General features: G+C 44.9%; 1 protein-coding gene across 1 annotated transcript; it reads right to left on the bottom strand.

The window, feature by feature from the left end:
* Positions 1-11,378: 11,378 nt before the first annotated feature.
* Positions 11,379-13,239, bottom strand: LOC119354146 (F-box protein At1g61340-like). The gene is made up of 4 exons (XM_037620859.1): positions 13,062-13,239; positions 12,256-12,533; positions 12,091-12,165; positions 11,379-11,992 (listed from the first exon to the last, which is right to left on the bottom strand). Exons 2-4 carry the CDS (start codon positions 12,478-12,480, stop codon positions 11,798-11,800), a joined length of 495 nt encoding a protein of 164 aa, XP_037476756.1. The 5' UTR covers positions 12,481-12,533; positions 13,062-13,239; the 3' UTR covers positions 11,379-11,797.
* Between the last annotated feature and the right edge of the window lie 13,475 nt (positions 13,240-26,714).

Below are 26,714 nucleotides of genomic sequence, written 5' to 3'. Positions count from 1 at the left end.
CTGTCTGCGTTAGGCCACCTTGCACAAACGTTTACCACATAAAAACTGTGTGTGATGGACAGCCTTTGCCACACAGTTTCTTCTACGGACCATGTGTGATACATTCAATAACGAAAACGATTTAACGGGAAAAATTATGTGTGATGTACCTATGAACGGAAACGTTTTCCTTGGAGCGGCTGTGTGGGATGTGCATATGAACGGAAACGTTTAGCGGGGACTGACGGTGTGGGATGTACTTGCGACCGGAAACAATTTCGTCGTATAATTGTATTTTTTAGCTCTGTTGTATGTATTTCCGTATTTGAGTGCTCGCCGGTCGCACACGACCTCATTTTGCCGAACGTGTGTGCCAGGAGGGCATATCCCCGACGGTTTCTAGGTCATGTGGGAAGGACCCCCCAATCGCTCACACTCACTTGGTGATGTTTCCAAATGCCGTCATGGAAAGGGGTTAAAAACCATTTGTTTAGGACCGACGCGTACCAGTGTAGTGACGGCAAGCAATATGTATATACCCACGCCCACAACTCCTTTGTGTTCTACTCATGCATATAACATCTACGCATAGACCTGGATCGGATGCCACGGTTGGGAAACGCAGTAATTTCAAAAAAAATCCTAAGCACCCGCAAGATCCATCTAGGTGATGCATAGCAACGAGAGGGAAGAGTGTTGTCCACGTACCCTCATAGACCGTAAGCGGAAGCTTTATGACAACGCGGTTGATGTAGTCATATGTCTTCACGATCCGACCGATCCTAGCACCAAAGGTACGGCACCTCAGCGATCTGCACACGTTCAGCTCGATGACGTCCCACGAACTCTAGATCCAGCTGAGTGTCGAGGGAGAGTGTCGGTGTCAAAACCGGCGGATCTCGGGTAGGGGGTCCCAAACTATGCGTCTAGGATCGATGGTAACAGGAGGCAGGGGACACGATGTTTTACCCAGGTTCGGGCCCTCTTGATGGAGGTAAAACCCTACGTCCTGCTTGATTAATATTGATGATATGGGTAGTACAAGAGTAGATCTACCACGAGATCAAGGAGGCTAAACCCTAGAAGCTAGCCTATGGTATGATTGTTGTATATATTGTATATCTATCGACTAGCCTAGCCTCGGTTTATATAATGCACCGGAGGCCTAGGATAACAAGAGTCCTAGCCGAATACGCCAGTGGGGAGAAGTCCTTGTCTTGATCGCCAAGTCTTGTGGAATCTTCCTTGTATGTGGTAGCCGTCCAAACTGGCCCATGAGTATACGGCCACGGGGGTCCTCGGCCCAATCTAATAGATCGGGAGACGACGTGGTGAGTACCCCCTAGTCCAGGACACCATCAGTAGCCCCCTGAACCGGTCTTCAAGTTAGGGACGCTCATCGATTCTTCCGAACTGTTCTTCATCTTCGGTTGGCGGTCTTGAAAACTGGTTTAACAAATCTTCTTTATCTTCGATCTTGAGGATCGCCGAAATGCATTCGGCGAGTTTACACGTCGGGTATCCGAGGAGCCCCTTTAAGTTTCCGGCCTTTATCAATGCCTTGTTTATTTTTATGCCACACCTCGGGTTTGAAGTTGTTCCCGGGAGGCAGGGTCCTCTTGCGTCCGAGCTCCAACGCCGGACTGCATTCGAGGTATCTTTTGTAGCCGAGCACCAACGCCGGACCGCTTCCCAGCTCTAGCGCCGGAATGTATCCGAGCTCCAACGCCGGACTATGTATCCGAGCTCCAACACCGGACTGTATATTCGAGCTCCAACGCCGAAATATATCCGAGCTCCAATGCCGGACTGTGTCCAGGCTCCAATGCCGGACTATATCCGAGGTGTCATATCACCTTGGTTCAAAAAAGTTGAAGGAGTTTAGCCGAGCTTAATGCCGGAAATGCCCTCTATGGAGCCAGCCACTAGCGCCCGAGCTTTATGCCGGACTGCTTCCGAGGTGGTGCACCACCCCGACTATGGGCCGATTTTTTGTCAATATTTTTTATTGGTGCAATTTATTCTCTGCCGAGATATATAGCCGGTAGCCCTCAAGGTGTGTATCGGTCTAAAACCCGAGATGCACATGAAGGATGACATAAGACCACTGATCCCAGTAGCCGCTGAGACTCAGGTTGATTTGCAAAACCGGCCTGAGGATCAAGTCCTAGCTCGGCAGAATACTTCGGGACACAAAAGCGGCGTGCTCAGTCCTCAAGACTCAGGTTGGGTGCGGCCGACCAACCCGAGGATCAAAATCTCCTCGGAAACTATATTGCACATAAAATTTTCTGCATTGGACAAGCAATGTAGTAGCCCCCGAGACACTGGTCGGGTGGCAACACCAGATCAGGGGATCGATGTGCCCCTTTAATATTTGTAAATAATAAGCCCGAAGCACAGTAGCCCCCGAGCCTTAATGTGGGCACGGGTGGCCGAATTAAGGATCAATATCCATAGTAAAATCACAAATTATGTGTAATGACTCTATGTATCCAAGTACTTTATGTCATTAATGCTCGGATCCGCATTGTACAAAACTTTGTTGACCGACCATCGGCTTCCACCTCCTTGGCCAGTAGCCGAGGAGTGTTTGTCCTACTTTGTAAAGCCTTTATGAGGGCAAAGATTTACAACAAACAAGGCAATCTGGCCACACGGTTTTATAAACAAAGGTACGCAGAGAGATATGTTATATTACTGTTTAACAGAAGAAATGTATTTCAAAGAAAGTAGTCCCGCTATCGGTTCCTTTCTTTGGGTTGTCATGCTAAGCATGATCATGAAACCTCAGCTCGAATGTAAGAGCAAAATATCGAGGATTTAGTTTGGGAGGCCAGTTAATAGCCCCTGGTAGTGTTCGGCGACAGTCGAGGTCAAGTCATAAACACTTCGGCCAATGTTATGAATGGCCCGTCATAGTCATCGGATCGCTGACCAGTTTGCGCTTATTGTGACAGTCAGTTTTCGGCTTTCTCCACTAAGGTGCTTAACCATGTGAGCTGGAAGCACAATCGCAGTGGTTCTCCCTTTGCACGCCTAGCCGAACAAAACGGAACATAGGAAGCAAGTGCAGGAGCCGGGCAACCCAACTATTGACCGAAGACACAATTCGAAACCGATGCATATATAGCAATATCTGAGAATGTTTTTGCCAAATCCCTAAAGGTGTCCGGCGTTGCATTGTGAGACTAATGCTGGAAAAGCACAAATAGTTTAAAAGTGCCAAAAAGCTTGGAAAACCAAGAAACGTCAGTAAAAACATGACGTCCGAACAAGATCAAGTGTTCAGTGCCAATCCGAAAATTGGTCTTAGAAAAAAGAAGTGCTTCTGTCGTCCTTTAACATGACACATCCTATCTCAAGACTTCGAGCGGGTCAGCCTACGGCTTCAACCTCGGCGGAGTACTTCTCATTAGGCCAGTTTAGCAAACTAAACTCTAGCGGCTTTGAGAGAGAAATTAGGCTCCCCGGCTAGTGACCGCACACTCGCGTCGAAAAAAGGAGTGATAAATAATAATAATAAAACTTTGCAACGACTAAAAAGATGAACACTTATTATAAAACGGCTCAAATAAACTTAAGAGCCCCCAAGTGACTTGGGTAGAAGAATGATTGCATGTACCGAAGTACTTATATCATATCTATGTTCAACCGAACTTTAAACGCGTCTTAACCGACCGTCGGCTTCTCCCTCTTCGGTTAAGGACCGAAAAGTGTTATGTACTCCATCAGTCGAGAATATCGACGGTGTTTCCAATAACCAGGCAATCAGGCCATAAGGCTGTAACAGACAAAGCGCGCTCAGGGAACTTATGCTATATTACTGTGAAGAGTAAGAAGCATCTTCGAAGAAAATAGTACCCCCACCGATACCTTTCTTCGGTGCTCATTGTTATTATGAGACTTGTGCAATAGATTTTTTGTACTCATGAGTTCCGTTGTGTGCCGACCATCATTGAATAACTATAAGAGCGATAGCTTTCGGCTTCACCCAGTCTGAGGTCCGGCTCGGGTGACCCGATCGTGACAATCGCAGAGGTGCTCCCTTTACTCCCTAGCCGAACAATCGGGAACGTAGGGGTAAACACAGGAGCGAGGCAACCCAGCTTGCAAATCGCTTAAGTCAATATGGTGCATATTGTGGCGTAATACACGAACAAGGAACGAAGTCGTACAAGTATAATTATATGCAACAGGAAAAGCTTCATAAAGGAAGCCCCCAAGTAAACGGGGTATTTGAATTTACACGTCACAAATAAAGTTTGGACAAGGAAATTTTTTACAAGCAACTTTTTTCCAAAAAAGTATAATGCTTGGTCGAACTGAACACAAGTTAAAAATTAAAGCTTTGAGCATGAAAGCGACTTAGCTGGTTAATGTGTTCGGTATTGATGACGCGGTCCGAGCTTGATGCGGGGCAAGGTTCCATCTCCCAAGCCGGTCCTGAGGTGGCGGAGCGGAGAGCTCGACACGCCGAAGTGGTGACATAGCACGGTCAATGCAGACCGGCAGAGTGACGTCGAAGTCCCCGGATCATTTTTCTGTGCACAAAAAATAGTGCAAACCGGAGATAATAGTAATAATAATAATTAAAAAAATGTTGCATAATAAATAATTTATGCAAAGTGAGGAATAGAAGAAATATGGCCTGGCGCCGAAGTCAATGTCGATGCAGGGCGTCGGCGTGATGTAGTAAAGGCATGGCAAAGCCTGAATTCACAGGTCGGTCCGAGCTCTGGATGCGGCGTTCGCCGGACTATGCACGGAAATTGATCGAACCACCACGCGACTGTCGTTAATGCGGTCACCATTTGATAGACCTGTGTACATATCATGGACAAACCAGAGTAATAATTCCTTGGGAAAAATGAACCTAAACAAGCAAAAAATACTGGTATTAATAGCACCTGGTTTATTTGTTGTAGCAATCCGAAGGACGGTGATTCCCAAAATTGGGACTCCCTCCGCACACCCATTGCCTGATGGGCGATAAAACGACAGCATGACAATGCTAGTAAAGGTTGACTCGCCAAGGCAAAGCCCTCGTTCCGGCTAACATGACGGAGCTGGTCGGCTAGTGACGCTGAAGTGTCCGGAGTAGGTTGATGAAGAGATGGCGAAGCCCCCGGTCCAGCCGAGATGTCGAAGCCTCGACGTCAGCCGATGAGTCGAAGTAGGTCGGCGTGATGGACACCAGCTTGAAGAAGCAATAGTGCAGCCATGTCGATGCAGGTCGTGACGTGGTCGATGCCGGCTTGATGAAGCGACCGTGCGGCGATGCCAGTATGCCCGCTCCGTGTAATCCGTGGGGCGGCGATGTTGATGATGATTTATCCTTCGCGATGCCGGACTCTTGTTCGGCTTGCCGAGATGATGATCCGAAGAAGTTGAGCTTGGCTAAAGTGACGATGTGTCTAGCGCAGGTCGGCAGCCATGGAGTAATATTGCCGGACTGGTTTGACACCAGCATGATGTTGAAGATCATGTTCAAAAGATTTTAAAGTTAGTGGGGTGTGTTCGGGAACAAAACACAATACCCCATAGAAAATCTCCTTCAAAAGGGATGTCCGAAATCCCGTTCATAGAAAAGATGAACTCGGGTCGGATTCGTTTTCGCGCAGAAAATAGATCCGAAAAGTGATGCACTAATAGGAAGGTTCCCGGAGTTTGGACGGTCGGATCGAGCTGAAATTTTGAGAGGTGGTAGATATAGGAATTCCGCAGCCGATCAACGGTTGGATCTCCCAAAGGACGTCCGAGCTAGAAGCTGGACACCACGCCCTAAACTCGTCCTGATTCTCGTCCAGATTTGACAGGGCTCCTGTATATCGCGGATTGCCAGAGATTCCTCCATCGGAACTCGATGAAATTTTCCAGGGTTGTTGTAGACCCAATTCCGCACAGTCTCACCAAAGCAATCATTAAAACAACACTTGAGGAGGCGGTGGTGGCGGATACAAGTTCGTTGTCCAGAAAAACAGCACGGTCGCCCGAGGGCAATGTTGACGTTGAGCCCCCGAGCTCCATAGATAATTCCTCCGTGATCTTGATAGAGATCGGAGTTGATGTTTGATGAAGGCCCTCGTCCGAACATGGTGATCCAAACACGGGGCGCAATTCTTGGTCGAACCAAGGTGACCAGTCGAACTGGTGACGAAGACGCGAAGTCGCAGTTGATCTGCAGGCGAGCCATCGATCCTTTTGTCGATCACACAGCGGAACTCTCAATGAAAGCACCAATGTCGGTGTCAAAACCGGCGGATCTCGGGTAGGGGGTCCCGAACTATGCGTCTAGGATCGATGGTAACAGGAGGCAGGGGACACGATGTTTTATCCAGGTTCGGGCCCTCTTGATGGAGGTAAAACCCTACGTCCTGCTTGATTAATATTGATGATATGGGTAGTACAAGAGTAGATCTACCACGAGATCAAGGAGGCTAAACCCTAGAAGCTAGCCTATGGTATGATTGTTGTATATATTGTATATCTATCGACTAGCCTGGCCTCGGTTTATATAATGCACCGGAGGCCTAGGATAACAAGAGTCCTAGCCGAATACGCCGGCGGGAGAAATCCTTGTTTTGATCGCCAAGTCTTGTGGAATCTTCCTTGTATGCGGTAGCCGTCCGAACTGGCCCATGAGTATACGGCCACGGGGGTCCTCGGCCCAATCTAATAGATCGGAAGACGACGTAGTGAGTACCCCCTAGTCCAGGACACCGTCAGAGAGCTTTGTCAGCACGAAGGCGTGATGACGGTGATGATGAAGTTACTGACGCAGGGCTTCGCCTAAGCACTACAACGATATGACCGAGGTGGAAATCTGTGGAGGGGGGCACTGCACACGGCTAAACAATAATTTGTGTGTCTATGGGGTGCCCCCTCCCCCGTATATAAAGGAGTGGAGGAGGGGGAGGGCCGGCCCTCTATGGCGCGCCCAAGGGGGGAGTCCTACTCCCGGTGGGAGTAGGATTCCCCCTTACCCTTGTTGGAGTAGGAGAGAAGGAAGGGGGAGAGAGGGAGAAGGAAAGGGGGGCCGACACCCACCCCAATTCGGATTGGGCTTGGGGGTGCCCCCCTCCTAGGCCGCCTCCTCCTCTCTTCCACTAAGGCCCATTAAGCCCCATACACTCCCCGGGGGATTTCGGTAATCCCCGGGTACTCCGGTAAATGCCCAAACTCATTCGGAACCATTCTGATGTCCAAACATAGCCTTCCAATATATCAATCTTTATGTCTCGACCATTTCGAGACTCCTTGTTATGTCCATGATCATATCCGGAACTCCGAACTACCTTCGGTACATCAAAACACATAAACTCATAATACCGATCGTCACCGAATGTTAAGCGTGCGGACCCTACGGGTTCGAGAACTATGTAGACATGACCGAGACTCGTCTCCGGTCAATAACCAATAGCGGAACCTTGATGCTCATATTGGTTCCTATATATTCTACGAAGATCTTTATCGGTCAAACCGCATAACAACATACGTTGTTCCCTTTGTCATCGGTATGTTACTTGCCCGAGATTCGATCGTTGGTATCCCAATACCTTGTTCAATCTCGTTACCGACAAGTCTCTTTACTCGTTCCGTAATGCAACATCCCGTGACTAGCTCATTAGTCACATTGCTTGCAAGGCTTATAGTGATGTGCATTACCGAGAGGGCCCAGAGATACCTCTCCGATACACGGAGTGACAAATCCTAATCTCGATATATGCCAACTTAACAAACACCATCGGAGACACTTGTAGAGCATCTTTATAGTCACCCAGTTATGTTGTGATGTTTGATAGCACACTGAGTGTTCCTCCTGTATTCGGGAGTTGCATAATCTCATAGTCATAGGAACATGTATAAGTTATGGAGAAAGCAATTGCAGTAAACTAAACGATCAAAGTGCTAAGCTAATGGATGGGTCAAGTCAATCACATCATTCTCTAATGATGTGATCCCGTTAATCAAATGACAACTCATGTCAATGGTTAGGAAACTTAACCATCTTTGATTAACGAGCTAGTCAAGTAGAGGCATGCTAGTGACACTCAGTTTGTCTATGTATTCACACATGTACTAAGTTTCCGGTTAATACAATTCTAGTATGAATAATAAACATTTATCATGATATAAGGAAATATAAATAACAACTTTATTATTGCCTCTAGGGCATATTTCCTTCACTCTTCCCCTCTCGTTGCTATGCATCACCTAGATGGATCTTGCGTATGCGTAGGATTTTTTTTTTTGAAATACTGCGTTCCCCAACACTTTCGATATGCCGGCGCTGTTCTCCGCATGAGCACATCGCACCATCCACAAACCGACGGCCAGTTGGAACATGTCAATCAGTGCCTTGAAACCTTTCTGCGCTGCTCCACTCATTCATGCCCGAAGCGATGGAGCCATTGGATTCCACTCGTGCAGTTCTGGTACAACGCAGCACCACATTCGGCAATTGGCATGACCCCATTCATGGCCATGTTCGGGCATGAGTTGCGCCATTGGGGCATCACTGCCACCTCTTCTTGATCTGCCCTTGCTCTACAAACTTGGCTCGACGAACGTGCCACTATTCAAGACTTGTTGCAGCAACATCTTCAGCGGGCGTGCCTGCGCATGAAGCAACAAGAGGACAAGAAGCGCTCTGAACGCGCTTTCGAGGTTGGCGACCAAGTTTTCCTGAAGCTCCAACCTTTTGTCCAGACATCGGTGGCCAAGCGCGCCAACCACAAGCTCTCCTTCTGCTACTACGGACCATACTCCATCATCGCCAAGATCAACCCTGTGACCTACAAACTGGAACTTCCGGCAAACACCTCGGTGCACCCAGTTTTTCATGTTTCGTTGCTCGGGAAAGCCCTTTTGCCAGGTATGCCAGTTCAACAACAACTCCCTATCACACCTGATGTCCCTGCAGTTCCAGCAACAATTTTGGCCTCGCGTTGGAGACGCAAGCGCGGTGCTATGGTCGAGTAGGTCCTCGTCATGTGGTTTGATACTGCGTCGATCGGCGACACTTAGAAGGACAAACAAGAACTTCAAGCTCGCTTTCCTGCTGCAGATGCTTGGGGGCAAGCCTCATCACAAGGAGGAGGTGTCAAGGCCACGGACAGGACGGGCTCTCCAGCCGGTAGTGACACGGCCTCGCCCCCGGCTGACCGGCTCGGCCCATGAGACAGAGATGGCCTAGCAGTAGAGTCCACGGGCCAGAGTTGGTGTGACCTGGTTTCCCTCACCCACTACTTAACCCATCTTCACACGCAAGTGCGGGTATCTAGTGGATCAACAACAAACCCGGCGGTGACTCTCTTCCCCTTTCCCCCATTGTTCCCCAATTCATGGCCTTCAAAGATATGGCGCTCTTCAACCAAGCAATGTTGGGCAAACAAGGCTGGAGGTTGCTGACTGACCCCGGATCGCTGTGCGCGCAGGTTTTGAAAGGACGGTAGTTTCCTTTTGGGGACTTCTGGAATGCTACTGCTACTGCTCCTCGTTCAGCCTTTGCCACTTGGCGTGCTATTCTGCACGGTCAGGACCTGCTCAAGAAAGGGGTGCGGTGGGGTATCGGGGATGGAAGAAGCACCCGCATTGTCAAAGATCATTGGATCCCCTCTACTCCACCATTTATTCTTCACCCTCTCTCTCACATTCCAGATTCTGCTACGGTTCATTGCTTAATTGATGAGGGAAATGGGTGTTGGAATGAGGAATCAGTGAGAGATTTCTTCCCCAAGGAGGTGGCAAATGACATTCTCACCATCTCCATTAACTCGGTGGGAGGACACGATTTTGTTCGTTGGCCTTTTACAAAATTTGGTGACTACACTGTCCGCTCAGCTTACAACTTGGCCAGGACGAGTTGCTTTCTGTCGGCTAAGAGCCGAAATGGTGGGGGTCAGAACTCGGATTGGCCCTTAGAGGAGAAGCTGTGGAAGAAACTGTGGAGTGTCAAGGTTCCAAACAAGATAAAAATATTGTTGTGGAGGTTTGCTCACGATTGCTTGCCTTCAGGCGAGCAGCTGCAGCGGCGTCAGGTTCCTACCAGGACTGACTGTGTTTTCTGCGGACGAGTTGAGAGTATTGAACATGCATTGCTCTTTTGTGCCCATGCAAGAGCTATCTCGGAGGAGATCAAGGGCGCTTTTGGCATCAAGCTGTGTCTCTCGTCTTTCACTTCATTGAAGCAATGGTTGTTCAGCCTGCTTGCTCGCGGAACGGACAAAGATATCTACATCATCACGGTCACCTTGCGGCACATCTGGGAGGCTCGAAATTCTGCCCGCAATGAGCCTGACCCCCCTCATCCGAAGCGGACTGCAGCGAGGACGCGGGCTTAGGTTGATATAAATTTTTTAGCATATTTTCAAGCCTGGAGCTGCAACTAGGCATGAGACTTCTGCTTCTAGCTTCTGTTGGTCTCCGCCACCGCAAGGTACGTTGATGGTGTCCTCTGATGTGGCGGTCTCTTCGGAGCGTGGGTTTGCTGCGGTGGGTGTGGTGGTGCAGGATCATTCCGGCCAATGTGTAGCAGCTGCTTCAGAACCTCTACCTGGTGTTTCATCTTCTGAAGTGGCTGAGGCCCTTGCTCTCCGTCAGGCGGTGTTTCTAGCTCGCCAGGAAAATTATACTCGTGCGATCTTTTAGTGCGACTGTCTCTCGGTGGTGCAAAGGCTACAGTCGTCGACACGGGATCGCTCTATGGTGGGTTCGATCATCGCTGATATCAAGACGACCTTTGTGCCTTTGCCTTTGGTTTCTTTTATGCATGTTCGTCGGCATTGTAATATTTTAACTCATGTTCTAGCTAGATCTAGTGTGGACTCTGTGAGTTCTTGTATCTTCCATTCTGTTTCGGATTGTATCTGGGAGACTTTATGTAATTTGTTTGCTTGATTAATAAAGTCCAACGTTCTCTAAAAAAAATCGTGTATCCTATGCCAGTGGGTTGTTAACAAGGCGGCATAATTGCTTCCTGTTCAGATCGCGCACTAGCGTTGTTTACAGGAACTCGAGCCGTGTGCCGCCGTGTGCAAGAACCGCGCACCTGCTGTTTTCCTCGGTAAAGCAGAGACCGTGTGCAGTCAGTGGTGTGCAGTGGACGGCTGCAGAGGTGCAGATTCATTGAACCGGGCTGCTTATCACACGCGTCTCCTTCGGAACCAGTTTGAGGCTCGGCATCATATTTGGAGTGATTGCTGCTGGACTAGCCGAAATTCTGAAACTTCTACTGCAAGATGGTCGGACAGATCTGATTCTACAGAGTGGTGACTTCACTTTCAGAACTTGCCACCATGGAATTGCATGAAGAGTAATGAAAATAGAGGTGTCTTAATCCACATATTTCAGATAATCAACCGCACAGGTATACAAGGTAAACAGGGTGAAGTAGATTGACCAAAAAAAACTGATTTTACTTTTATTGATAAGAGAAACTTCCCGTGCACACGAGTATACAGAGATCGTACACTACAGCATACACAAAGTGAGAAGAGACTTCTCTTCTAATGAGTTCCAACACTCTGACGCTTACATATAACTTACACTAAATACTCTTCCGATGAGCTCCAACGCTCAGACACTTACATATAACTTGCACTATTACATACAGTACACAGAAAAAAAACAGCGTGTCCTCTTCAATCGCAGCATTGAAGAATGACCATATATAACTTACTACTAACACATATGATGATCGATCACTACACATATCACTAACTAAAGTGTTTCTGTTCGACGTGGCCTATGAAGAAAAAAGAGCGCTCCGATGGACAAGTACAAGCGGGGAAATTTCGTGCCGTGGTATGTACACCTACACCTCTGACATCAAGCTGCTGAACGACTCCGACAGATTGACGGCGACGCCGGCCAAATTCATGCCCCGGCAGCGCGACCGTGCAACCCTGTGTTGCTTGGGCGCCCCGGGGCCATCGTCTTCTTCCTCCCCATCCGCGGAGGCCTTCGACGGCGTCGCGAAGGCGAAATGCAGCTCCTTAGCAACCACTGTCTGCACAGATCAAATTGAGGAGAACAATGTCAGTCTACTTGGGCAAGGAATTTCACTGCAGGGCTTGGGTTTAGCAGAGAGGGATCAGCAGTGCTTACTGCTTCGCTGACTGGCTTCGACACCAGGAGGAGCTGCCTCAGGTCGCTGTGGTTCACCTTGCACAGGACTTTGACCTGAAATGTTTCGCCAAATTGGGATGAGCAACACATCTAAAACAAGAACGGATTTCAAATGGAACACTACGGGTCTGGGGTAGTAATTACCAAGACATCTTGAGGCAGCGATTCAAGAAGGCAGATGGTGTCGTCCATGTGGAACCTAATGCTGCGCTGCTTGCGCAGAGTCCGCACCGGGGAGTGCGGGCCTGAGGAGCTCGGGGCCGGAGAAACAGCGACCCTCTTCCTCCCCAGAATCCTTGTGCTGCCGCTGCTTGGGAAGCTCAAGCTGGTGGCGAGAGACCCCTTCGGCATAGTCTGTCCAATTGCCATCTTCGCTTTCGCTTGTTGAACTCTACTGCTGCAGTTGCCTATCTGATTGAGATCTGCACAGAATTATTAAGAAGAAATGGTTAATTCGGCAGCAAATAAATAAAATTCGAAGTACTTTGCATCAGTAATTCAACTTAAACGCATTTTTGTTGGAAACATCCGAAACACCCAGCAGCCACTTTCATATGAATCTATAAACCCCCAATTCGAGAGACTCTGGGAGCAATAAACTCCAACAGAAACCTCAAGCATTTTCCAAAAAAAAAAAAAAAATCCAACCTCTCTTCAACGCACTTTCAAAACAGATTCCCCCGAGAAACAACATTCCGCGAACTACTTGAACCGCTTCGCAGAGCTAACGAGCAACAATCGGAACAGAACAGCAAAGTTTGGGGGATTGCAAATGATTTTTTTCCAGCCCAAAATAAACGATTCCAAATAAACACCACGAATTCACCGCGATTCGCCGGAGCAGAACAGCAATCACGACCTCGATCAAACAGATAAAGGAAACGAGATCCCACGATCGGGGTTGAAACTGAAAGGAAACAGAGCAAGTGAATGTAATCGATTCCACACACCTTTCTCCCTTGGGTCTCCGCTGAAGCCTCCTCCTCCTTCCTATCCCTCACTCCGGAGTCGCGCAGCACACTTCCCTAATCCGATTGGGCTTGGCTGATGGAGAAACCTCGGCTGAACTCTAAGCGAACCTACCTGCTAAGTTATGGTGTTGGGAGGACCTGACGAGGTAAATGTGGGAACAGCTTGACCTCTTCCCCCTGGCTGAATTTATACTCGGGGTGGGGAACCTACCTCGAAAACCCTTCCAGCAGGGGTGTTTCCAGAAAATTGTAGGAACCGCCCGGAATCCAAAGCTGGGGGGTCGTGCTCGCGCAGGAGATCTTTCCGGCTCACGCCCTGGCGCACCGCGGCAACCAGAATGTATCACTGGGGGGTGGGTCAGGGAGTAAGATGGTCCACCGGTCAGTGGGAGTGGGGGAGGTGCGTACCGCTATGGACGGTGGGAATTTGCGGATATATTCTTTTCGAAATCGAGGTGGGTTGGCGCCCAACCGCGTGGGGGGCTTGAACGCGTGGATCGGACGGCGGGGGCGCGGCCATACGCGTGGCGGATCGGGGTACGTGGCGCAATCGCGTCGATCCGAAAACTAGCCGTTGGAGGGGGTGGGGTTGGTGACGTGGTGGCTGAGATCGGTATTGGCCGCTAGGAAGTCGGCGCAGGTCGGTCGGGGAGGGAGCTACTTTATTGGGGGTTGTTTTTCTCGTTTTGATTGCTTCTGAAATCAAATCAGTGGAATCTCAAAAAAAAAATCAAATCAGTGGGAAAGGGGATTGGCACGAACCTTCGGGGGCAAGCAAAACATGATTTGCGTCTTGCCGCTTGCAAGACATTCGGCTTGCTGTTTCCTCGTGATTTGAGCTTTTTCTTTACCTACCATAAACTTGCTAGGAGTAATATTTTACTTAGGCATATGCTAACTAATTCTCCCGCAAAAAAAAGGTACATAACAAATTATTTGCAAGTTTTCATTTAAGAGACTCTGGTTTAGAGTCCGCCACGGTATCTTCAGGAAATGCATTTTGTTCTTTTTCAACAGGTAAATAACTGAAAAGAATATTGCTACAAGCAAAATGCCACTTCCCAACAGTAAAGAAAACCATGGCTGTGGATGGTACAGAGACGATGCATGGCATGCCTGAAGCCTGACACTTGATGCGCATTGGATTCTTCTGTGGAGCTTAGAAATAATCTTAATTTTGTGGCGATGCTACTTACTACCTTCATCTCATTTTTTCCCCATAGAATTCAATTTCCATTTTTATGGGCACATACCAAGGGGTACCGCCACAAACCAGTTCTTTGTAGTACCATTATTATAGTTTCTACAAGGTTTGAACTGGCGAAAGCGTTGCTCTGTTTGTGTATATTTTTTGACGTCGCGTTTGAACGCAGGGACGGGGGCCAAGTGGAACCACCCCAAATTTCGTGTCTCATGTATGAAGTGGGTTTGACCAACCACCCTTCGTGCGCAGCGGCTGCTACAAAGTATAGTAGGCTCCTGCTCATGGTAGCGCAACGCTGGGTGCGGGTTGACTCAGTCCCCAGTGTGTCTAATGATCCAACTCCGTCACGGTTTCGACCACCGTGCGGCCAGGATTTCACTGAGCCTTCCCTGGCATTATTTTGTTGTCCCGGCCGGAGGCGCCGGACGCACCAATACCGCCCATGCCTTCCCGGTGGTTACCACGTGGTGGCTTTCCGGCCATGCTTTTTTCCTCCACGAGCGGAGCAGGCGTACCAGATCCACCCATTGGCCGCCGCCGCCGCGTAGCGCCGTAGCCTTGGTTCAGCTTGTTTGGGTTCTCGCGGTCGCGGATAAAGATTTTACTCGTGGAGGAGACAGGCCGGTCGGCGAGAACGTTGGCGTGCAGGCGCATGGGATGCGCTTTGGTCGAGAGGAGTCCACATCTATCCTTGCCAAGCTCGACCAACTTCTGGTTTTCAAGACACCCGCTTCGTGTCTAGGACTAGGCAAGGACTGTGCCTGCCAATGCTCCACTACCATTTCCGCAAAAAAAAAATTTGCTCCACTACCAATTTTAGTTTACCTTTTTATCTATATATACTGACCAATTTATTGGCAAGCAAAATCTTAACCAAGTTTTGGCTACCCAACTTTTTGGCATGGTAACCTATCCCTCTAGGTGCCGCTATGCACGCGTATCAATCTGTCGTAGAAAGGTTAGGAGGACCGTTGTATCTCCGGAGTATCAGAATTCAAATTCTAGACTTGACATTGGTGCTCGCATTTTCTTAGATTTATTTCAAGTCTTCTGACGATGTGCGTTCAGTGGGAGGAGACGTTCCCGTCGAGTACGAAGGCGTCTGTGGCGACTTTATCAATCTCAAGATAATGTGTCGGCTTAGTCTTCCAGAGGTGCTCCTAGGGATAGGGTGTGTGTGTGTTGATATGGGTGAATGTATGTGCATATGTATAAGTGTCTACGTCTACACTGTGTTCAAGAAAAAAGGTGCCGCTATGCACATTTAGACCAGCCAAAACCCTTTTCGGTTTTGGGAACCTTCCCAGAGATTTCTTTTATTTTTTTCCTCCTATTCCATTTCAAAAATCCCGAGTTTTCGAATTCACAAATATTTTTGAATTCGTGAAGAAACAATCACCAACATTTTTAATACATATTTATTTTTCAAATATGTGAATATTTTTTGAACTCGCAAATATATTTTTTAATGTTGCAAATACTTTTACAATTCCTAAATATATTTTTTTTAAATCCAAGAGTAATTTTCAAACACTTTTTAAAATTTAAAAACATTTTATTTTAAAAAAAATTGAATTCACGAACAATTACTGAATTTGCAAAAGTTCACAAACAATTGTTGAATTTGCAAAAAATCACATCCCAAAATTTTGCAAATTTTGGAATGTGTAAAAAATAAGTTAGGGTTAATAAAAAATCTTTTTGTAAGTGATTGATTGATCTTAACTAGATTTACTATGATTTGATAGAATTATTTGTTATTTGTGGCTCAAAATAATTTCAGAATTATCAAGAACCCTAAAATCATCTTAGGTTTTATTTATGAAACCAAAATTCAGCCTACAAAATGTGTGTGACCCTCGTATATAATATTTTTGGTTGGAAAATAATTTCCTGAATCCCACATATCATTTGAAGCACTAAATAGAACTGGAAAATAATTGAACCCTAATTCAATTAGGGAGGTAAATCAGATGTCCCAAAGGGTGAAAAAATAATTATTTAATTTGGGCTGAAAAGTATTTTCCTAAGTTCGAAATATTAAAGTGAGTCTCTATTATTTTTCCTAAAAGAATTTGGAGCAATTTTGATGTTGAAATCAAATTCAAAAAGGAAAGGAAATTAAATAGAGAAAAAAGAAAACAAACCAGCCTACCCCAGCTAGCTCTAACCCATCTAGCGCCTAGCGAGCGCAACGCAACAACAGCACAAGACCGACCAGACCTAATAGTCCCCAAATGCAGGGAGTTATTGCAGCACTCTCCAAGGTGGATGCGGAAGCATATGGAGTGTTGAACCAAAGGAGGCTAAAGGTAGGTTTCCTAATGTCTCAAGTTCCTTTATGCCACTTACACAACTATCCACGCATTTAACGTCTACTATGCCTAGGCTGCCTACAACTAAGATATGATGCAAAGGTAGAACTGGAGTATACTTAGTAAAAAGGTTTTCAAGGAGGTGACTAAAGTATTTACAAAATACAAAAATAAAGTATTAGAGTGGAAGTGCTTCCTTGAATTTAAGTCAAGCAAATGAGAGGAGGAACTTTCATCAACCAAGCCAAACATATCCAAGACATGCTAAAGAGGTTCAAGATGGTAGATGCAAACCCCATCAAGACATTACATCCGTACATAGGCATTACATCCGTGACAAGTAGACCGACATCCATCTGCATCTAATACTATTACTCCACTTTGAGATTGCTTCTATGCTTGCCTCTCTACATATTAAGTTCATAACAAACAGAGTAATGCTTTAATAATGATGACATAATGTAGACAAAATAAGACCAAGCAATATGATCGAACCCCATCATTTTACCTTTAGTAGTAAAAATACAAACATGTGTCTTGCTACTCCTTCTGTCACGAGGTGAGGACACCACAAGATTAAACCTACCACAAAGCACCTCTTTTACTGAAGATAAATCAATCTAGTTGGCCAAACTAAACGGACAGATCAGAGAGAAATACAAAGCTATAACAATCACACATAATAAAGTTCAGAAAATAACTCAATTACTTTCAGTGAACAATCTGATCATAAATCCACAATTCATCGGATCCCAACAAACGCACCACAAAAGATTACATCATATTGATCTTTGAAGATCAAAAAGAGAGAGGGGGCCATCTAGCTACTACTATGGACATGCAGGTCCGGCGAGGAACTAATCATGCATCATCGGAGAGGTTGCAAGGTTGATGTAGAGGCCCTCCATGAGCGATTCCCCCGAATGTCATCAACAATAGTAACAGGGTATTACCGATAGAGTTGTACACCGAGGTGTTTACATAAGCAGGGAATTATCACTGCTCAAATAATTTATATTACGAGAAATGTTAAACAAAACAATGGAAGAGAAAGTTGTGATTAGTATATTAATCAGACCAATGGAAAGGAAAAGTGGGGCCTGATATACGTGAAGGAATTATGCCCTAGAGGCAATAATAAAGTTATTATTTATTTCCTTATTTCATGATAAATGTTTATTATTCATGCTAGAATTGTATTAACTGGAAACATAATACATGTGTGAATGCATAGACAAACAGAGTGTCACTAGTATGCCTCTACTTGACTAGCTCGTTGATCAAGGATGGTTAAGTTTACTAACCATAGACATGAGTTGTCATTTGATTAACGGGATCACATCATTTGGAGAATGATGTGATTGACTTGACCCATTCCATTAGCTTAGCACTTGATCGTTTAGTTTGTTGATATTGCTTTCTTCGACTTATACATGTTCCTATGACTATGAGATTATGCAACTCCCATTTACCGGAGGAACACTTTGTGTGCCACCAAACGTCACAACATAACTGGGTGATTATAAAGGTGCTCTACAGGTGTCTCCGAAGGTACTTGTTGGGTTGGCGTATTTTGAGATTAGGATTTGTCACTCCGATTGTCGGAGAGGTATCTCTGGGCCCACTCGGTAATGCACATCACTATAAGCCTTGCAAGCATTGCAACTAATGAGTTAGTTGCGGGATGATGTATTACGGAACGAGTAAAGAGACTTGCTAGTAACAAGATTGAACTAGGTATTTGATACGTCTCCAACATATCTATAATTTTTTGTTGCTCCATGCTATATTATCTACTATTTTGAATGTTTGTGGGCTTTATTATACACTTTTGTATCATTTTTGGGACTAACCTATTAACCCAGAGCCTAGTGCCAGTTTCTGTTTTTTACCTTGTTTTAGGGTTTCGAAGAAAATGAAAATCAAACGGAGTCCAATTGACCTGAAACTTCACGGAACTCATTTTTGGAAGGAAAGAAGCCCAGAAGGCTTGGAGTGCACATCGGGGGATCTGCGAGGAGGTCACAAGGCAGGGGGCACGCCCACCCCCCTGGGCACGCCCTCCACCCTCGTGAGCCCCTCCTGGCCCCCCTGACGTACTTCTTCCGCCTATATATATCTCCATATACCCTAAAAACATCGGTGAGCACAATAGATCGGGAGTTCCGCCGCCAGAAGCCTCCGTACCCACCGAAAACCAATCTAGACCCTTTCCAGCACCCTGCCGGAGGGGGCAATCCTTCTACAGTGGCCATCTTCATCATCCCGGTGCTCTCCATGACGAGGAGGGAGTAGTTCTCCCTCGGGGCTGAGGGTATGTACTAGTAGCTATGTGTTTGATCTCTCTCTCTCTCTCTCTCGTGTTCTTGAGATGATATGATCTTGATGTATCGCGAGCTTTGCTATTATATTTGGATCCTATGATATTTCTTCCCCCCTCTACTCTCTTGTAATGAATTGAGTTTCCCCTTTGAAGTTATCTTATCAGATTGAGTCTTTAAAGATTTGAGAACACTTGATGTATGTATTACCATGCGTATCTGTGGTGACAATGAGATACCACGTGATTCACTTGATGTATGTTTTGGTGATCAACTTGCGGGTTCCGCCCATGAACCTATGCATAGGGGTTGGCACATGTTTTCGTCGTGATTCTTCGGTAGAACTTTGGGGCACTCTTTGAGGTCCTTTGTGTTGGTTGAATAGATGAATATGAGATTGTGTGATGCATATCGTATAATCATACCCACGGATACTTGAGGTGACATTGGAGTATCTAGGTGACATTAGGGTTTTGATTGATTTGTGTCTTAAGGTGTTATTCTAGTACGAACTCTAGGGCTGTTTGTGACACTCGTAGGAATAGCCCAACGGATTGATTGGAAAGAATAACTTTGAGGTGGTTTCGTACCCTACCATAATCTCTTCGTTTGTTCTCCGCTATTAGTGACTTTGGAGTGACTCTTTGTTGCATGTTGGGGGATAGTTATGTGATCCAATTATGTTAGTATTGTTGAGGGAACTTGCACTAGCGAAAGTATGAACCCTAGGCCTTATTTCCACACATTGCAATACCGTTTACGCTCACTTTTATCACTTGCTACCTTGTTGTTTTTATTATTTCAGATTACAAATACCTTTATCTACTATCCATATACCACTTGTATCACCATCTCTTCGCCGAACTAGTGCACCTATACAATTTACCATTGTATTGGGTGTGTTGGGGACACAAGAGACTCTTTGTTATTTGGTTGTAGGGTTGCTTGAGAGAGACCATCTTCATCCTACGCTTCCCACAGATTGATAAACCTTAGGTCATCCACTTGAGGGAAATTTGCTACTGTCCTACAAACCTCTGCACTTGGAGGCCCAACAACGTCTACAAGAAGAAGGTTGTGTAGTAGACATCAAGCTCTTTTCTGGCGCCGTTGCCGGGGAGGTGAGTGCTTGAATGTATATCTTTAGATCTTGCAATTGAGTCTTTTAGTTTCTTGTTTTATCACTAGTTTAGTTTATAAAAGAAAACTATTAAAAAATGAAATTGAGTTTGTCTCATACGCTTCACCTTTTTAATATCTTTCATGAGTATGATGGAAAGGATAATTGTGCTCAAGTGCTAGAAGAAGAAATCTATAAAATGTTTGGCACTAAATCTCTGAATGATGAGCATGATTGAAATGTTGTTAGTACGGATTCTTTGAATATCCATGATACTAATGATGATTGCACTAGTTATGATGAAAATGTCTCCTATAAACATGTCAATTTTTGTGGAGTACATTGGGTTTGTAAGTACACACCAAATAGAGAAGATCGATATTGCAAGAAGCATAAGTACTTAGAAACTAAATTGTTGCAAGAAAATTTAAATTATGTTGGCCATGCTTGTGAGCTTTGTAATGAACGTGGTCATTTAATTATCCGATGCAAATTGTTTCATGATCTAATCGTGTCCAAAATTGTGATGACTTGATTTCCCTTGCACATTATAATGAACTTAGTTTGCTTATGGGCTACGAAGAAATGAAATGTATAACTAAGGATATTCCCAAATTTGCCCTTGATATAGTTCTTCATTTTGACCTAGAGGAAATTTATATGTATTGTGCGGTGAATTGCATTGAAAATCCTTATATTGCCAATTACATAAAGAAAACAAAACAAATAGAAGATGAAGAGAATACTAATGAAAGGGAAGAGACTTCCCAATATCCTCCTATTATTTCTTATGATGAATCAGGTAACGAGGAGGAGCCTCCTATTCAACCAATCTCATTAATAAGGAGCTCCAAAAAGAGGATTGAACCCACACATGATGTGGTGAAGAAGAAGAAAAGAAAAAGGAAGAGGGGGTAAAAAGATAGCTCTCCCAAATAGTGCTGCTCCTATTACTATTGTGCCTCATGAAAATATAACTGTGGAATATAATGATACTTCTTATGATCTTGGAAATCTTTTTGGCACTCGCTTGGACGAATATGATAATTGCTATACTATTGGTGCTATCTATACTATTAATGATGAGAGTGATTATGCTTATGATATGAAAAGACCCAAGATTGGGGATGCTATGTTTGATGAAGATGATGTTTTTGAGAATATATTTGCTGCAATTAATGTTTGTCCCAAGCTTGGGGATGCTACGCTTAATGAAGATGATATTTTTAGTCTCCCAAGTTTTAATATGCAAATTTATAATGATGATAGCATGCCTCCTACTTCTGATAATTATTGTGATGATACATATGCTATAAAAAGTAGTGACGATTATATTTATAAAACTTGTCATGATTATGATTACCCTTTTCCTGAACATTACTCTTTTAATGTGGAAACAATTTATAGTATTCAAGTCTCTTATGATACTCCCACTATTCCGATTAAGAAGAATTTTGCTTGTGTGGAGAGTAGTAAATTTTCTATGCTTGTAGATCATGAAAAGAATGCTTTAGGTGCTGGTTATATTGTTGAATTCATTCATGATGCTACTGAAAATTATTATGAGGGAGGAGCGTATGCTTGTAGGAATTGCAATAATATCAAGTTTCCTCTCTATGTGCTTAAAGTTTTGAAGTTATGCTTGTTTTGCCTTCCTATGTTAGTTGATTATTGTTCCCGTAAGTTGTTTGCTCACAAAATCCCTATGCATAGGAAGTATGTTAGACTTAAATGTGCTAGTCATATTCTTCATGATGCTCTCTTTATGTTACAATTCTTATCTTTTATGTGAGCATCATTGAAATCATCATGCCTAGCTAGGGGCGTTAAACGATAGCGCTTGTTGGGAGGCAACCCAATTTTATTTTTGTTCCTTGCTTTTTGCTCATGTTTAGTAATAAATAAATTATTTAGCCTCTGTTTAGATGTGGTTTTATATGTTTAATTAGTGTTTGTGCCAAGTAGAACCTTTGGGAAGACTTGGGTGAAGTCTTTATGATCATGCTGTCAAAAACAGAAACTTTAGCGCTCACGAGAATTGCTGCCATTTTTATTTGGAGAGTGCTATTTAGTTAATTATTTTTGCAGATGATTAATAGATAAATTCCTCAGGTACAGCAATTTATTTTAGAATTATTGGGGTTCCATAAGTATACGTTTGATCCAGATTTCTACACTGTTCTGTTTTTGACAGATTCTGTTTTCTATGTGTTGTTTGCTTATTTCGATGAATCTATGAGTAGTATCGGAGGGTATGAACCATATATAAGTTTGACCACAGTAGGTTTAACACCAATATAAATAAATAATGAGTTCATTACAGTACCTTGAAGTGGTGATTTATTTTTCTTATACTAACGGAGCTCACAAGTTTTCTACTTAAGTTTTGTGTTGTGAAGTTTTCAAGTTTTGGGTAAGGATTCGATGGACTATGGATATCGGAAACGTTCCAGGTGAAATCGGGATTTTACCGGAGTACCGGGGGGTTACCGAAACCCCCCCCGGGGGTTATTGGGCCTACATGGGCCATAAGGGAGAAGAGGAGGGCCGGCCAGGGCAGGCCGCGCGCCCCCTCCCCCCTAGTCCGAATAGGACAAGGAAGGGGGGCGGCGCCCCCCATTCCTCTTTCTCCCTTCCTCCTTCCTTTTTCCAACAAGGAAAGAGGGGGAGTCCTACTCCCGGTTGGAGTAGGACTCCTCCAAGCGCACCCATAGGGTCGGCCGCACCTCCCCCTCTCCCTCCTTTATATACTGAGGCAAGGGGGCACCCCATGACACACAAGTTGATCCTCGTGATTGTTTCTTAGCCGTTTGCGGTGCCCCCTTCCACCATATTCCACCTCGGTCATATCGTAGCGGTGCTTAGGCGAAGCCCTGCGTTGGTAGAACATCATCACCGTCATCACGCCGTCATGCTGACGAAACTCTCCCTCAATGTTTTGCTGGATCGGAGCTCGAGGGACGTCACCGAGTTGAACGTGTGCAGAACTCGGAGGTGCCGTACGTTCGGTACTTGGATCGGTCGGATCGGGAAGACATACGACTACTTCCTCTACGTTGTGTCAACGCTTCCGTTGCCGGTCTACGAGGGTATGTAGACAACACTCTCCCCTCTCGTTGCTATACATCACCATGATCTTGCGTGTGCGTAGGAATTTTTTTGAAATTACTACGTTCCCCAACAGTGGCATCCGAGCCTAGGTTTTATGCGTTGATGTTGTGCACAAGTAGAACACAAGTGAGTTGTGGGTGATATAAGTCATACTGCTTACCAGCATGTCATACTTTGGTTCGGCGGTATTGTTGGATGAAGCGGCCCGGACCGCCATTACGTGTACGCTTACGCGAGACTGGTTCTACCGACGTGCTTTGCACACAAGTGGCTGGCGGGTGTTAGTTTCTCCAACTTTAGTTGAACCAAGTGTGGCTACGCCCGGTCCTTGCGAAGGTTAAAACAGCACCAACTTGAGAAACTATCGTTGTGGTTTTGATGCGTAGGTAAGAACGGTTCTTGCTAAGCCCATAGCAGCCACGTAAAACTTGCAACAACAAAGTAGAGGACGTCTAACTTGTTTTTGCAGGGCATGTTGTGATGTGATATGGTCAAGACATGATGCTAAATTTTATTGTATGAGATGATCATGTTTTGTAACCGAGTTATCGGCAACTGGCAGGAGCCATATGGTTGTCGCTTTATTGTATACAATGCAATTGCACTGTAATGCTTTACTTTATCACTAAGCGGTAGCGATAGTCGTGGAAGCATAAGATTGGCGAGACGACAACGATGCTACGATGGTGATCAAGGTGTCGCACCGGTGACGATGGTGATCATGAAGGTGCTTCGGGGATGGAGATCACAAGCACAAGATGATGATGGCCATATCATATCACTTATATTGATTGCATGTGATGTTTATCTTTTATGCATCTTATCTTGCTTTGATTGACGGTAGCATTATAAGATGATCCCTCACTAAATTATCAAAGTATAAGTGTTCTCCCTGAGTATGCGCCGTTGCGAAAGTTCTTCGTGCTGAGACACCACGTGATGATCGGGTGTGATAGGCTCTACGTTCAAATACAACGGGTGCAAAACAGTTGCACACGCGGAATACTCAGGTTTAACTTGACGAGCCTAGCATATAACAGATATGGCCTCGGAACACGGAGACCGAAAGGTCGAGCGTGAATCATATAGTAGATATGATCAACATATTGATGTTCACCATTGATACTACTCCATCTCACGTGATGATCGGACATGGTTTAGTTGATTTGGATCACGTGATCACTTAGAGGATTAGAGGGATATATTTCTAAGTGGGAGTTCTTAAGTAATATGATTAATTGAACTTAAATTTATCATGAACTTAGTACCTGATAGTATCTTGCTTGTCTATGTTTGATTGTAGATAGATGGCTCGTGCTGTTGTTCCGTTGAATTTTAATGCGTTCCTTGAGAAAGCAAAGTTGAAAGATGATGGTAGCAATTACACGGACTGGGTCCGTAACTTGAGGATTATCCTCATTGTTGCACAGAAGAATCACGTCCTAGAAGCACCGCTAAGTGCCAAGCCTGCTGCAGGAGCAACACCAGATGTTATGAACGTCTGCTAGAGCAAAGCTGATGACTACGCAGTGTGCCATGCTTTACGGCTTAGAACCGGGTCTTCAACGACGTTTTGAATGTCATGGAGCATATGAGATGTTCCAGGAGTTGAAGTTAATATTTCAAGCAAATGCCCGGATTGAGAGATATGAAGTCTCCAATAAGTTCTATAGCTGCAAGATGGAGGAGAATAGTTCTATCAGTGAACATATACTCAAAATGTCTGGGTATCATAATCACTTGACTCAACTGGGGGTTAATCTTCCTATTGATAGTGTCATTGACAGAGTTCTTCAATCACTGCCACCAAGCTACAAAAGCTTCGTGATGAACTATAATATGCAAGGGATGATTAAAACTATTCCTGAGCTCTTCGCGATGCCAAAAGCCGCGAAGGTAGAAATCAAGAAGGAGCATCAAGTGTTGATGGTCAATAAGACCACCGGTTTCAAGAAAAAGGGCAAAGGGAAGAAGAAAGGGAACTTCAAGAAGAAAAGCAAACAAGTTGCTGCTCAGGAGAAGAAACCCAAGTCTGGACCTAAGCCTGAGACTGAGTGCTTCTACTGCAAGCATACTGGTCACTGGAAGCGGAACCGCCCCAAGTATTTGGCGGATAAGAAGGATGGCAAAGTGAACAAAGGTATATGTGATATACATGTTATTGATGTGTACCTTACTAATGCTCGCAGTAGCACCTGGGTATTTGATATTGGTTCTGTTGCTAACATTTGCAACTTGAAACAGGGGCTACAGATTAAGCGAAGATTGGCTAAGGACGAGGTGACGATGCGCGTGGGAAATGGTTCCAAAGTCGATGTGATCACGGTCGGCACGCTACCTCTACATCTACCTTCGGGATTAGTATTAGACCTAAATAATTGTTATTTGGTGCCAGCGTTGAGCATGAACATTATATCTGGATCTTGTTTGATGCGAGACAGGTATTCATTTAAATCAGAGAATAATGGTTGTTCTATTTATATGCGTAATATCTTTTATGGTCATGCACCCTTGAAGAGTGGTCTATTTTTGATGAATCTTGATAGTAGTGATACACATATTCATAATGTTGAAATCAAAAGATGCAGAATTGATAATGATAGTGCAACTTATTTGTGGCACTGCCATTTAGGTCATATCGGTGTAAAGCGCATGAAGAAACTCCATACTGATGGACTTTTGGAACCACTTGATTATGAATCACTTGGTACTTGCGAACGGTGCCTCATGGGTAAGATGACTAAAACGCCGTTCTCTGGTACTATGGAGAGAGCAACGGATTTGTTGGAAATCATACATACATATGTATGTGGTCCAATGAATGTTGAGGCTCGTGGCGGATATCGTTATTTTCTCACCTTCATAGATGATTTAACCAGATATGGGTATATCTACTTAATCAAACATAAGTCTGAAACATTTGAAAAGTTCAAAGAATTTCAGAGTGAAGTTGAAACTCATCGTAACAAGAAAATAAAGTTTCTACGATCTGATCGTGGAGGAAAATATTTGAGTTACGAGTTTGGTCTACATTTGAAACAATGCGGAATAGTTTCTCAACTCACGCCACCTGGAACACCACAGCGTAATGGTGTGTCCGAACGTCGTAATCGTACTTTATTAGATATGGTGCGATCTATGATGTCTCTTACTGATTTACCGTTATTGTTTTGGGGTTATGCTTTAGAGACGGCTGCATTCACGTTAAATAGGACACCATCGAAATCCGTTGACACGACGCCTTATGAACTGTGGTTTGGCAAGAAACCAAAGTTGTCGTTTCTGAAAGTTTGGGGCTGCGATGCTTATGTGAAAAAGCTTCAACCTGATAAGCTCGAACCCAAATCGGAGAAATGTGTCTTCATAGGATACCCAAAGGAGACTGTTGGGTACACCTTCTATCACAGATCCGAAGGCAAGACTTTTGTTGCTAAATTCGGAGTTTTTCTAGAGAAGGAGTTTCTCTCGAAAGAAGTGAGTGGGAGAAAAGTAGAACTTGATGAGGTAACTGTACCTGCTCCCTTATTGGAAAGTAGTACATCACAGAAACCGGTTTCTGTG

The sequence above is a fragment of the Triticum dicoccoides genome, chromosome 2A (genome assembly GCF_002162155.2).
Source record: "Triticum dicoccoides isolate Atlit2015 ecotype Zavitan chromosome 2A, WEW_v2.0, whole genome shotgun sequence".
NCBI classification, from domain to species: Eukaryota; Viridiplantae; Streptophyta; class Magnoliopsida; order Poales; family Poaceae; genus Triticum; species Triticum dicoccoides.
The sequence above is the reverse complement of the archived record's forward strand: the minus strand, read 5'-3'. Positions and strand labels throughout refer to the sequence as shown.

Excerpts from the sequence above, each read along its gene's own strand:
- LOC119354146 (XM_037620859.1), bottom strand. The coding sequence starts at position 12,480 with ATGGCAATTGGACAGACTATGCCGAAGGGGTCTCTCGCCACCAGCTTG. Across the intron at positions 12,166-12,255 it reads CGCTGCCTCAAGATGTCTTG|GTCAAAGTCCTGTGCAAGGT; the intron begins GTAATTACTACC and ends GAAACATTTCAG. Across the intron at positions 11,993-12,090 it reads CGAAGCCAGTCAGCGAAGCA|ACAGTGGTTGCTAAGGAGCT; the intron begins GTAAGCACTGCT and ends TGATCTGTGCAG.